This window comes from Leucoraja erinacea, chromosome 33 (genome assembly GCF_028641065.1).
Source record: "Leucoraja erinacea ecotype New England chromosome 33, Leri_hhj_1, whole genome shotgun sequence".
Classification (NCBI taxonomy): domain Eukaryota; kingdom Metazoa; phylum Chordata; class Chondrichthyes; order Rajiformes; family Rajidae; genus Leucoraja; species Leucoraja erinaceus.
This window is the reverse complement of record NC_073409.1, coordinates 15,111,807-15,124,894: the sequence shown is the minus strand read 5'-3', so window position 1 is coordinate 15,124,894 and position 13,088 is coordinate 15,111,807. Positions and strand designations below refer to the sequence as shown.

The 13,088-nt window shown below is 37.5% G+C and overlaps 1 protein-coding gene and 1 long non-coding RNA gene across 7 annotated transcripts in view; one reads left to right on the top strand and one right to left on the bottom strand.

Annotated features, from left to right (window-relative positions):
• The window catches only part of map2k5 (mitogen-activated protein kinase kinase 5), a 220,197-nt gene that overhangs the window by 49,166 nt on the left and 157,943 nt on the right, over positions 1 to 13,088 (bottom strand). For 3 of the 4 annotated variants that reach the window (XM_055661426.1, XM_055661428.1, XM_055661429.1), the window contains 2 exons: positions 12,891 to 12,920; positions 5,034 to 5,066 (listed from right to left, as the gene is read on the bottom strand). In XM_055661426.1, coding sequence (XP_055517401.1) covers positions 5,034 to 5,066; positions 12,891 to 12,920 — 63 coding nt within the window. The remainder of the gene's footprint in view (positions 1 to 5,033; positions 5,067 to 12,890; positions 12,921 to 13,088) is intronic. The other variant, XM_055661427.1, reaches the window with a different exon arrangement.
• LOC129712740 (uncharacterized) overlaps positions 1 to 13,088 on the top strand; it is a 118,061-nt gene that overhangs the window by 100,996 nt on the left and 3,977 nt on the right. For 2 of the 3 annotated variants that reach the window (XR_008726120.1, XR_008726121.1), the window contains one exon: positions 7,301 to 7,388. This is a non-coding gene — a long non-coding RNA (uncharacterized LOC129712740). Of the gene's footprint in view, positions 1 to 7,300; positions 7,389 to 9,296; positions 9,427 to 13,088 lie in introns of those variants that run through there. The other variant, XR_008726122.1, reaches the window with a different exon arrangement.

Here is a 13,088-nt window from a genome sequence, read left to right as displayed (position 1 = left end):
GATTGCCAGTTCAGATGAGTCATTTTTAGTGTTTTCCATAAAAGTCCACCCACCTCTCTGTACCTTATTCTTTTTCTCTCTCACAAATTTGATAAATGGATCAACATGTCCCCCCCCCCCAGCATAACTGATGTGCCCTTCAATAAAAATAGGGTACTATTGAGTGACCAATATGACCAATGTCCAGAGATGCTGTCTGACCCACTGAGTTACTCCTGCACTTTGTGTTTTCTTATGGACCTGTCTGTTAATTATCATGCTGTTAATAATGTCTGTTAATAATCTCCACAGTTGTTTTATAGAACAGAACTATAAATGTGTGCTGGAATCATGGGGAGCATACTATCCCTCTCATTGCACAAAAAAAGGTGTTAATTGAAGGATGTGCAGTTTAAAAGAGGCCCACTATCATCATATTCACACTTTCAAATTGAACCAGTAAATCTTTGGTGCACACAGCATGATTACTTTACCTTTTGAAATTGCGATTAATTTTAATTGTAGATTTGAAGTAACTACCAATTTCACATTTATACTGGTGCAAGAATTCGCTATAGCAATTTATACGATTGTAATTGCAACCTATTGGAAGGATGCGTGGCTGTTTTGTTAACTGTGACTTGAGAACTTCCACCAATGTCTCATCTGCGACATGTATGTAAATAGGTCGTGCTGCAAAGATGTTATGACATCATCCTTCAACACTTCAACTAAAATGCGGGAAATAACTTTTCTCCGCAATTTAGCTTATTTCAAAATTCAGTAACAGACTATGATGGTAGGTGAAACAATTCATGTTAATTCACTATCCAGTAATATCATTAATAGGAATACAGGTGGGAATTTAAGCTTATTACTAATATAATTAAGATATAAAATGTCCAAAAAGAGGGCAAACAACAGATTATCACCATAAATATAAACAACAAATCACTAAAAGAGAAAACCCAAGTCTAGTGAGAAAGAAGTCCAATCCTTTAAGAAGTTCTTTGCAAGACAGCTATCCAATAATTCAGCAAAGTTTAGGAGTTATTTGATGAAAATGAACCTTGGCAAACATGGCTTAAGAAGCCTAACTGATTGTGGAACATTTGATTTTTGTGGGTCTGTAAACGTCTGGGGGTACAGATCAGTGAATCACACTCTACCTAGTTGCTGGATTTACTCCCAGTTACGGTGAGAACTGCTGAGTGGATTTTTTTAAATCATTATTAGCTTGATTTTAAGAAGTCCTTAAATAATTGGCTCTGGAGGAATATTAACGTCAGCCTAAGTCTCATTTATTAGCCACGTGTCTGACACATCAGCCACAGATACTGTCTGGTTTAAGAAAGGGAAATAACAAGGCAATAGACAATAGGTGCAGGAGTAGGCCATTCAGCCCTTCGAGCCAGCACCGCCATTCAATGTGATCATGGCTGATCATCCCCAATCAGTACCCCATTCCTGCCTTCTCCCCATATTCCCTGATTCCGCTATCTTTAAGAGCCCTATCTAGCCCTCTCTTGAAAGTATCCAGAGAACCGGCCTCCACTGCCCTCTGAGGCAGAGAATTCCACAGACTCACAACTCTTTGTGAGAAAAAGTGTTTCCTCGTCTCTGTTCTAAATGGCTTGCCCCTTATTCGTAAACTGTGGCCCCTGGTTCTGGCCCTCCCCCAACATCGGGAACATGTTTCCTGCCTCTAGCGTGTCCAAACCCTTAACAATCTTATATGTTTCAATAAGATTCCCTCTCATCCTTCTAAACTCCAGAGTGTACAAGCCCAGCCGCTACATTCCCTCAGCATATGACAGCCCTGCCATCCCGGGAATTAACCTTGTAAACCTACGCTGTACTCTCTCAATACCAAATGTCCTTCCTCAAATTAGGGGACCAAAACTGCACACAATACTCCAGGTGTGGTCTCACTAGGGCCCTGTACAACTGCAGGAGGACCTCTTTGCTCCTATACTCGACTACTCTTGTTATAAAGGCCAACATGCCATTCGCTTTCTTCACTGCCTGCTGTGCCTGCATGCTTACTTTCATAGACTGATGAACAAGGATCCCCAGATCCCGTTGTACTTCCCTTTTTCCCAACTTGACGCCATTTAGATAGTAATCTGCCTTCCTGTTTTTGATACCAAAGTGGATAACCTCACATTTATCTACATTAAACTTCATCTGCATGCATCTGCCCATTCCCCCAACCTGTCCAAGTCACTGCATTCTCATAGCACCCTCATCACAGTTCACACTGCCACCCAGCTTTGTGTCATCTACAAATTTGCTAATTTTATTTTGAATCCCTTCATCCAAAGCATTGATGTATATTGTTAATAGCTGCGGTCAAAGCACTGAGCCTTGTGGTACCCCACCTGTCACTGCCTGCCATTCTGAAAGGGACCCGTTAATCCCTACTCTTTGTTTCCTGTCTGTCAACCAATTTTCTATCCATGTCAGCACTCTACTCCCAATACCATGTGCCCTAATTTTGCCCACTAATCTCCTATGTGGGACCTTATCAAATGCCTTCTGAAAGTCCAGGTACACTACATCCACTGGCTCTCCCTTGTCCATTTTCCTAGTTACATCCACGAAAAATTCCAGAAGATTAGTCAAGCATGATTTCCCCTTCGTAAATCCATGCTGACTCGGACCGATCCTGTTACTGCTATCTAAATGTGCGGCTATTTCATCTTTTATAATTGACTCCAGCATCTTCCCCACCACCGATGTCAGGCTAACTGGTCTATAATTCCCTGTTTTCTCTCTCCCGCCTTTCTTAAACATTTGGGATAACATTAGCTACCCTCCAATCCACAGGAACAGATCCTGAGTCTATAGAACATTGGAAAATGATCACCAATGCATCCACAATTTCTAGATCCACCTCCTTAAGTACCCTGGGATGCAGACCATCAGGCCCTGGGGATTTATCAGCCTTCAGTCCCATCAGTCTACCCAACACCATTTCCTGCCTAATGTGGATTTCCTTCAGTTCCTCCGTCACCCCAGATCCTCTGGCCACTACTATATCAGGAAGATTGTTTGTGTCCTCCTTAGTGAAGACGGATCCAAAGTAGCTGTTCAACCCATTTCCTTGTTCCCCATAATAAATTCACCTTTTTTTGGTCTTCAAGGGTCCAGCTTTGGTCTTAACTATTTTTTTCCTCTTCACATACCTAAAGAAGCTTTTCCTATCCTCCTTTATATTCTTGGCCAGCTTACCTTCGTACCTCATCTTTTATCCCCGTATTGTCTTTTTAGTTATCTTCTGTTGCTCTTTAAACATTACCCAATCATCTTGCTTCCCGCTCATCTTTGCTACGTTGTAGTTCTTCTCTTTTATTTTTATACTGTCCCTGACGTCCCTTGTCAGCCACAGTCGCCCCTTACTCCCCTTGGAATCTTTCTTCCTCCTAGGAATGAACTAATCGTGCACCTTCTGTATTATTCCTAGAAATACCTGCAATTGTTGTTCCACTGTCATCCCTGCTAGGGTTTCTTTTCAGTCAACCTTGGCCAGCTCCTCCCTCATGGCCCCATAGTCCCCTTTATTCAACTGTAACACTGACACCTCCGATCTACCCTTCTTCCTCTCCAATTGTAGATTAAACCTGATCATATTATGGTCACTAACTCCTAATGGCTCAATAACCTCAAGTTCCTTTATCAACTCCGGTTCATTATATAACACTAAATCCAGAATTGCCTTCTCCCTGGTAGGTTCCAATACAAGCTGCTCTAAGAATCCATCACGAAGGCACTCTTCAGAGTCCCTTTCTTGGGGTCCAGTACCAACCTGATTTTCCCAGTCTACCTGCATGTTGAAATCTCCCATAACAACAAAGCAGGATACACATGAAACATGAATGTGTTAAATTTCTTGGAAATTACATACAATAGTTTTATTTTATAAAAGTATTGTTTCAGCTAACCATCATCACTTTAGCACTCTGATTAAGAACTGATTAAGCTATTGAGGTAGAACTTCATTTATTGCATGCGTGAATGCAGGGCAAGTGATGCAGTTGTTCAGATCCTAACAAGGCACAACCTCTGATAAAGTGATAGCAATTACAATGCTAATTTTGTTCTAAACTTTTGGGCTCATGTTAAATTAAAATACAGAATTAGCAAATGTATGGATTGGCAAACAATCATAACCCTTTTATGATTTCTTCCTCAAAACAATCTCATTTCCAGGAAATAAAACAATTTGATACACACTCCTGCTTCAGAATTTTGTAAGCCTTTCTGCAGTGGGACAAAAGAGTTGAAATTAAACAGGATTGTTTCAGTTTATAACATTCTTAAACATGAAAATAATTAGTTATGTTTAGAAAGACAGTTTAATTTGCACCTGTTAGTACATGCAAAATTGAGTGTCACAGAAATCACATCTCCAAGCCCTTAAGAATGATCACACTTTATATACTGACTTGGATGGAGTTAATGGAGCAGTTCAAGTTATTTTTAAACCTGTGTGTGATGGATGTGCCAATATTGCACTCGAGTTTTAATTTATCCTTGTTGAGTAAGTATTTAAGTAACCTGTTCATTTTACAGATATAGTGGGTGAATTAGGTTCAAATTCAAATTTCCAATTTGGTTAAAGTATTTTTCTATTTGTGTTGGTGACTAAACCTATACCCAGAAAATAAAGAGCACAATGAGTGCACCACATTTAACTTTGCCAAAATATCACTTTTTTATTAAAGTGATATTTTCATGTTTTCTCTAAAGTTAGTAAAATTATTTAATCTCTCATTACCAAAATCTGTATTCCTGAGTATTCCCATAATAATTTGACCCATTTTGTTATTCAGTCTTTCCAACTGAATCCCTTGATATCATTAATTCCCCCACTAATTTCAATGTCTTCTGTCAAATGAGCAACCCAAGACAACAGGCAGATAAGGAGCAAATATTCAGAAGTGCCCAGAGCATCACACTTGGTCACTGAAAACAAAGATGGCAGCAGAGGGACAATACAGGAAGCTTGTTGATAGCATTAAAAAAGCAAAGCCGCATTTGGATAAACCTACCACATCATTCAGAACTTCGCCAGGTCTTAGTACCTGTCAGTTTAAGTGCAAAAATGATAATCAGAACTAAAAATACTATTCTGTGTATGGAATACACAGTATAGTATTAAAATATCACATAACTTAATATCTATAAATATAAATTCATATACATGTCTTTAAGGTCGCTTTAAAACCACAAAAAGTAAATTAATTATTATTTTTCTTTTATTTACCATGTACATAATAGAGTATTAACAGAAAATGTAGTTATATAGCACCAAGCTCTTTCAGCATCTCAAAGTGTGTCATGACCACTGTGGGCATAAATTTCTCCAAAGCCATCTGATTTCAACTGGAAAGAAGTTAAAATCACCTGTGTATTTTTTGATTATTTATTGTAAGCAACAGTATGGAAATATGAACAATGATTCTGTGGTAATAGACTAGACATGTGAATATAAAAAACTAATGATCAATTATGAACTATCATCCTCTGCAAGGAGTCAGTCAGCATCATGTGAGAAGATGGGCTGATGTTTTTATGGAGTCATTTTATCAGACAGCCAACAGACATGATAAAAACATTTTTCGCTCTAAAATGATAACACATCATTTCTCCCTGCAATTGCTGATGGGCCAACTGTATATTTCCAACATTTTCACACAATTCCAGTGTTTGCAGTTTTGATTTTTTAATCATTCATCTTGTTTTCAATGAATAGTGTCTGCGGATTGAGCACCTTGCCAGTTTTCCCGTGGCGTTTCACCATTTAATCAAAGCCTCTGGTTAAGGAGAAGGAAGAAAAAAAGATGACATTCACTATCAGATATTTTCTATTTCGGTTGCCATGGCAATGCTTTTTGATGGAAAGTGGCGATGCAGACTTTCCACCGTTTCCTTTTACATGATTATCAAGAGCACAATCAGAGTAGTAAAATAGATTCACCTACGTGAAACGTAACTTACAGAAGAAGCCAGCTATAGCCTTCATCTCTCACTTCCACACTGGAATTATGACTTGCCCTAAAGCTCTTCTCAAAGAGATTTACTAGTGACCCAGGTCAGGCCTTCCCATATCAGTTGACAAATTTTTATCTCTAATATTTTTATCACCTAGTGAAAATTCAGTGCTTTTCAAACTGTTATCTGGCTGTTTGCTGAAAGAGCAGATATTAAAGTGCACTTTCATTATTGGCTATATGTAAGATTTTAACATATTAGCAGTTAAATATCACAGTACATCCGAAGGAGGTTTTGTAGAAAAATAAACAAAATAATTTTAAATATGATTAAAATGGTGCTTTGCAAATCTGTACCATTCTTGAGCTAGACTAGCACTCAGGAAATATGACATGGAACATAGAGTCATACAGGCTCTTTGTATGTGTAACATACAATGCCAAGACCATTCCATATCTACCTATACATAACCCATAGCCCTCCATTCTCTGCATATCCACATGCCTATCCAAATGTCTTTTAAATCCCACTAATGTATCTGCTTCAACCACCAGCAGTGCATTGTAGGCACTCACCACCCTGTCTAAAATAATTGCTCCACATATCTCCCTTAAACTTTGCCCTGCTCACTTTAAATCTATGAAATAGATTCAATTTTACAAATTAATCCGGTCGATCTTACTTGGTTTCCATCTCATTGTGCAAAGGAGAATCAGATGAAAAAGACCAATTCAGGTTGTTTGATCACGGAGCAGCAAGGGTAAAATATGTGCTCCAGATTGATGGGAAGCAGAGGTCTAACACAAGATGCAGGGATTAATGCCAAATAAAAAACATCATGGTTGCTTTATTTTTGATCCCTGCCTTATTTTGATTGATTAATTGAAAGATACAGCATGGAAACAGGTCTTTCGGCTCATTGACTCCACGCTGATCATTGATCACCCATTTATACTAGTTCTGTGTTATCCTAGACTTATCCATTCTTTACAAACTAGGGACAATTTACAGAAACCAATTAACTTATAAACACGTACATCTTTGGGATGTTAGGGGGGGGGGGGGGGGAGGGACCAGAGCACCCAGAGGAAACTCCAGTCACAGGGAAAACATGCAAACTCCACACATATAGCACACGAGATCAGGATTGAACCCGGGTCTCTGGTATTGTGAGACAGCATCCCTACCAGCTGCGCCAATGTTGTGCACTATAGTGAGCTTTATTTTCTATTAGGGAAATTTAGTTGAAAACCTGTTTCTGGTAACTTATTTTCTCCCAATCATTGATCAGATAACTTATTTCAATTATTTGCCTTATTTACAGTGCTATGTTATTTTGTTGTGACCTGCACTTCCTGGATCCAATCTGAAATCAAGGCCATGGCCCAAGAGGAAATATGTGGTTTCAGAGGGTGAGCAAAGAAAATTGACATATGTTTGCAGTGTGCTGTCCAAAAACCTTAAGAAATCCATGTGAAGTGAAAGGACGAAAGTGGTGAATAAAACATAATAAATACAATGGTCAATTAACTTGGTTGGGTCAATGCAAATTAGCTTCTCTAAATGAATGCTATTATTATCATTGGCAGACCAGAATTAATTCAATCAATTTTTGTTGAACACAACAACCTTCTTTATGATTTAGTTTAGTTTAGAGATATAGCACAGAAACAGGCCCTTTGGCCCACCGAGTCCATGCTGACCATTATTCACTCATTCACACTAATTATATGTTATCCAATTTATGCATCCAGTCCCTACACACTGAGCAATTTTGCAGTGGCCAATTAACTTACAAACCCGCACATGGATGTGGGAGGAAACTGGAGTACCCAGAGGAAATCCACATGGTCACAGGGAAAAGATGCCAGACTCCACACAGACAGCACCAGAGGTTAGGATGGAACCCGGGTCTGTGGCAACAGTTCTACAGGTACCAGCTGCCACTGATAAATTGCAGCTCCGATAGAAATTGTAAATAATTAAAAAACATAGGAAAGATGACAAAGAAGTGAAATCTGAATTGGAAATAAAGATTTTAGAATTGGTTGTCGTGAATATTTATATATTTCAGGAATAGGACCACTTGTTAAGCATGACTCAGGTATTTTAAATGTTTCCTGTCCCTTAAGAGCATCCGAACTAAAATTAAAAAATGGTTTGCCCCAGGTACAAAATACTGTAGTTATGCTGACATACTCACAATTCATGGGTTAAAATCCTATTGCAAAGGTGGCCCAAAGCTTTAAAGAATTGCAGGCTGGAGGATGGGCTTCACAGTTCACTTTACAACATACACCCATCTGGGTCAGCAAGTTAAAAGGGTGGGACGTGAAGGGGCATGAAGGGTACAGGAGAAAATGCAGGAAGAGTAATGGTTTTATCTAAAGGAAAAATATAAATTAAAAAGGGAGTCTGAACAACATCCCGAGTGCCGGTAACTTATGCTGTTTTCTCTGTTGTAGAATGCAGAATGTGGAAGCACTCGATGGATTGAAAGATAGCGAAAGAATAAGCCATAGAAAATACAAATCATCCTTAGAAAATGATTTGTATTCACAATTACTATGAACTTATTTCACTAGATAAAACTAACTGTGTTATTTACTGCTAGTTCAGGAGAAAAAGCCAAATCGGTTCAAAATGGTTGTCCATTAAAACTATGCAAAGGAGGTTTGGAGTATCTGCCAGTACTTCTGTAGAAATGCTCTCAAGTGTCCTTTAATCATGTCAAATAAGTGCATCCAGACACTGATTAGTTAACTATAGACTTGTATGGACTGAAAACATCAATATGCTGCAGAGCTCTCTTGGGATGAAACATACATGACACAAAATAACTCAATGGTAAAAAAAAACCCTTTTAAAAAGAAATCTGTGGAAAAATTAAATGCAAAGCAAACCTAAATAAATTAATTTGGAATTTACAGTTCTAAACCTCATCTGTTTCTTCATTCAGAATATTAAATCAAATGAAGCAACAAAGTGGGCATTTCCATTCAGAAATCACCCAAGGGTGTAGTCAAAAATTGGTTGAACTACACTTTCTCCTCCATAGTGTCAAACAAAAATCATTAACACAACATATTTTGTTTCAGTTGCAATATTAGCACTAGGTTAGTGTGTTTACTTAGCTACTCCTCTAACAATGGATCTAATGCTCTGCTTTCATACAAGCTAACAAGAGAAAGGGATATCCTTCTGAACTTTCTCCTGTCTCTGTGTCATTGTAAATGCTTCTCTTCCTCTGTGCATCTAAACTTCATTGCGATCAAAGGCTTTTTGAACTGTTTTGATTTCTCTGGCTCATTCTTCCTTAGCATCTCATTAGCCCCGACAAACCCGAACAACTTTACAGACTAGGATACCTCAAAAAATACATATCTATGCAGGAAGAGGGGTATGAAGTCTGGAGAAGGGTTCTGACCCAAAACATTACCTATCCACGTTCTCCAGAGAAACTACCTGATCCGCTGAGTTACTCCTGCACTCTGTGTCCTCTTCATTAAACATTTCAGTTAATGTGGAAAAGAGTTTATATGTTGAATGCATTATTTTATCAAACGCTAGAGCAAGGTAAGTTCTGTTACTAATAGGTCCTATTATCAGCTGTAGCCCAATTTCAAAGCCACTAAAAATAATGAAATGAAATGACTGGTGATCCGGTTCAAAAGCCAATCACTTGCATCCTCCCTGGAATCTAGACTTTATTTTTAAAAAGGTGAGGGAAGCAGCAAATGTCACAGCCCCGTTCCAAGTCATGCTAGTGCAATTAGCATTGTGGCTGAAAACAGTGTGAACATTTGGCCCTACATAACTATGTGTTACTGTGGTTGATGAGGAAGATGACCCAAACTTCATATACTAGCACAGAACATCTCAACATTGTATAGAGCAAGGCAAAGTAATTAATAGAGCTAATTATTTCATCTGTTTATATTATAGAAATTCAATCAGTGCCTATTAATTCTGCAGTTGCATGTGCCTCACAAATTAAAACCATTTATGTCAGGAGTACTGATTATTGGACAAAATGCACTCTTGGTACAATAATTAAAAAACAGTTCTTTCACTTCAAGTAGATAATACGAACCAAAACAAAAATCTTGTTTTGTTGGGTGACTACCATCAGTATCACAGTTCCCAAGAAAGCCCAAGATTAATTCAAACTAAGATTTGAGTTTCTGTTTTACATCCTGTCTGATGTGCACAATTATTTGATCTGTAAATAAAATGTTATGCACCTCTGTTATCTCAAGTGTTTGCCTCTCAAAGAAAGTAAATACAATTTTCAGCTCCACATGAATTTTACAGTGGGAAATGGATTAAATTTGTTGGTGTCACACTTCATTTTCATTTGTCATCTGACTCCAAAGAGTTTATGAATGGAGTTCAATGTTGGACGATGCTTCAAGGACTTAAATAAGGCAAATCGGGATATCTAGAAATCTGCTGCTATTTACATGGCAATTAATCGAGTGATTCTGGGCCCATAGATAAGCAATTATATAGCCTAGAAATTATGATCCTCAAGAAACAAAATTAGACTTTAATTCTTGATTCATCTTCTTTTATTTCAACTGATAATTTTAAGTATAAAAGGACATAATGCATTTTTGATGTGCAGTGAAACTCACAAAAGTTTCCTGATTTTGAAAAGCAGTGAATTAGTGAGGTTTTCTAGAATTTATTGGAATGGCATTAAATTGTTAATCCTTTGTGCCTCAGTTCCCAGCCTTTATATTAGTACTATAAAATTTAAACGATATATTTCTCAGAAATTATTTTCGAAACTTTGTGGTTCCTTTGTGTAATATTAACCATTTTGGTAGGATATATGTTTACAGACAAGCTGCAATTGGCAGGGTTTGTATGTTTTAAATAAACTGTAGGGTCTGTAACATTCTAATGCTCTATAACTGCACCTGGATTAATCAGCTTCTCTTGTGAAATGCATCTGCATTTAAATATTCATGCTATTTGTCAATATTGTAATGCAATAAATTAGTTAAGCAAAAATTATAATTAAATGTGCAATTCATTCATCCTGAAGTAAATACTTAAATAAAGATTCATTTTAAATTCTTGAAGGTATCAATTTAAAGTGTGTTTTAACATTTGTAAGTGCAGCTTCTAAGTCAGCCAAGCATTTTAATTCTTGATGATAGGTTGTCCAAGGCAAATGGTGTCAATAATATGGATTTTGCACAAAAGAAAAGAAAGAAATGGTACTTGCTGCTTCAGGAATTGTCCTGCATTGACTCCAATTAGTACTTGACATCTATTCAGCAAACTTCTACTTTTCATTAAATTAAGATCACATAAAGACCAAAAACATTGTTAAGTAGTAACAGAGGGGAAAAACCTCCCAGAGGCTGATGTCAGTTTTTAAACACAAATTCCAGTTATTTTATTCCTATTGACATGAAAACAGGAAAACACAAGTTATATATTGTATTCAAAACAGAGCAGTTGCTTAAAATAACTTGGAGAATGAAAGTGTGCTATCAATCAAAACAGCATCTGCCGGCGGTTGTATAAACAGAAGATCAAATAAGATGTCTTCAAGGATTTTCAGTGTGAACCGTAAAAAACTTCATTAACTTCTGACAAAGAATGCAAATTAATCACAACATGGGGTGAAATGAAATTAAAGACTCTTTTCTAATCAATGACAAAGCAGGATGAAATATTCCAAGCCTCTTAATGTGAGGGATGTTTACAGTGTATCCGGGGAAGCCAAACTGTAAGGTTTGAGTACAGTTCCACCTATGGCGGCTATTTAGACCCCCCAGAGCTATCTGCTTACAAGGAGTACATACATAGCACTGATACACAAACACACTAATCATCCAAATCTCAGGTGCATCCAATTTGTTATTCACACTCTCAGTGCCAACAAAAAAAAATGCCTGGTGCAGACAGATGCACCAGGAACCTTAACTGACAGTTTGGCCTCCGGAAGTGCGATCACTACAGCAAAATCTAGTACAGCCTCCAGGTGAAATGTCTGGAGCTCCATATGGAGCAGGGAAAATTAACAACAAGATGAAAATCACTATTGCAGCAGGGAGTCTGAATTTAAAAAAAATGAAATTTAAAGATGAAGAAAGAGAAGTAATAAATTAATGGGGTGTGAAAACATTCAAAGCTTTACAATACCAGGGGCACTATTTGCACAGAAGTTATTTTTACTTCGGGTCATTCCAATGTAATTTATTAACCCGCGTGCTTTCACAGTCTAAGCGAAGTCAGTCATTTTTTGCCGCTTTCCTTTTTTTGGGGGAAAAGGGAGCAAGATTTCTTATACTTGCACCAGTAGATCTAGTACATCATACATGAAATATATAATCAATCAAACACTTGGTTAGTATGCACACTTGCTACAATCAGTTGAGAAGCTGTATAATGTGCATCCTTCGCAATCCTCGGCAATCCTTTGCAACGGGCACAAGAATTGGTATTAATGTCATTATTTTTTAACTTTGGGGAAGGGGTGACAAAAAGAAAATATTAGTAAAAGCTGCAAATTGGATTTGATTATTCAATAACCATGTTTGTAACACATAGACATAATCTAACCATGCATATATTTGTATAATGTAATATAATTCATATTAGCATAATAATAACAGCTAATGGATGCTCAAAGCATGTAGGCCGACAACACTTTAAATCAGACAAGCCAGAGGCTGTTAATTCTACACAGATAACGGCCTGGGGAAAGGGAAAAGGGGGCTGGGAGGAGAGAAAAAGGGGCAAAATGGTTCCCAAAACACTGGAAAGACAGCACATTTCAATTTAACATTGTAGCTTTATTTTTATGTGGCACAAACTTTCAAGATTGCTCTCTTGCACCTTCATACATAGGGATGAATGTCATGGTGGCAAAAGCCAGTAATGAACAATCTTACCTGAGGATATGGAAACCTCCCAAGAGCAAGCTGCAAAAGGAAATAATATTTGTCTAGTTATGGATCTGCATGTGGGGCAGAGCCTCAATGTAAAACAAGAGCTTGAGTTTGAGCATTAAAAAACAAATCAAATTAGCAATTCACAATTGTAATTTTAAAAAAAGCTTCCAAAATGTTAATGTTTTAAAAAGTCATTTA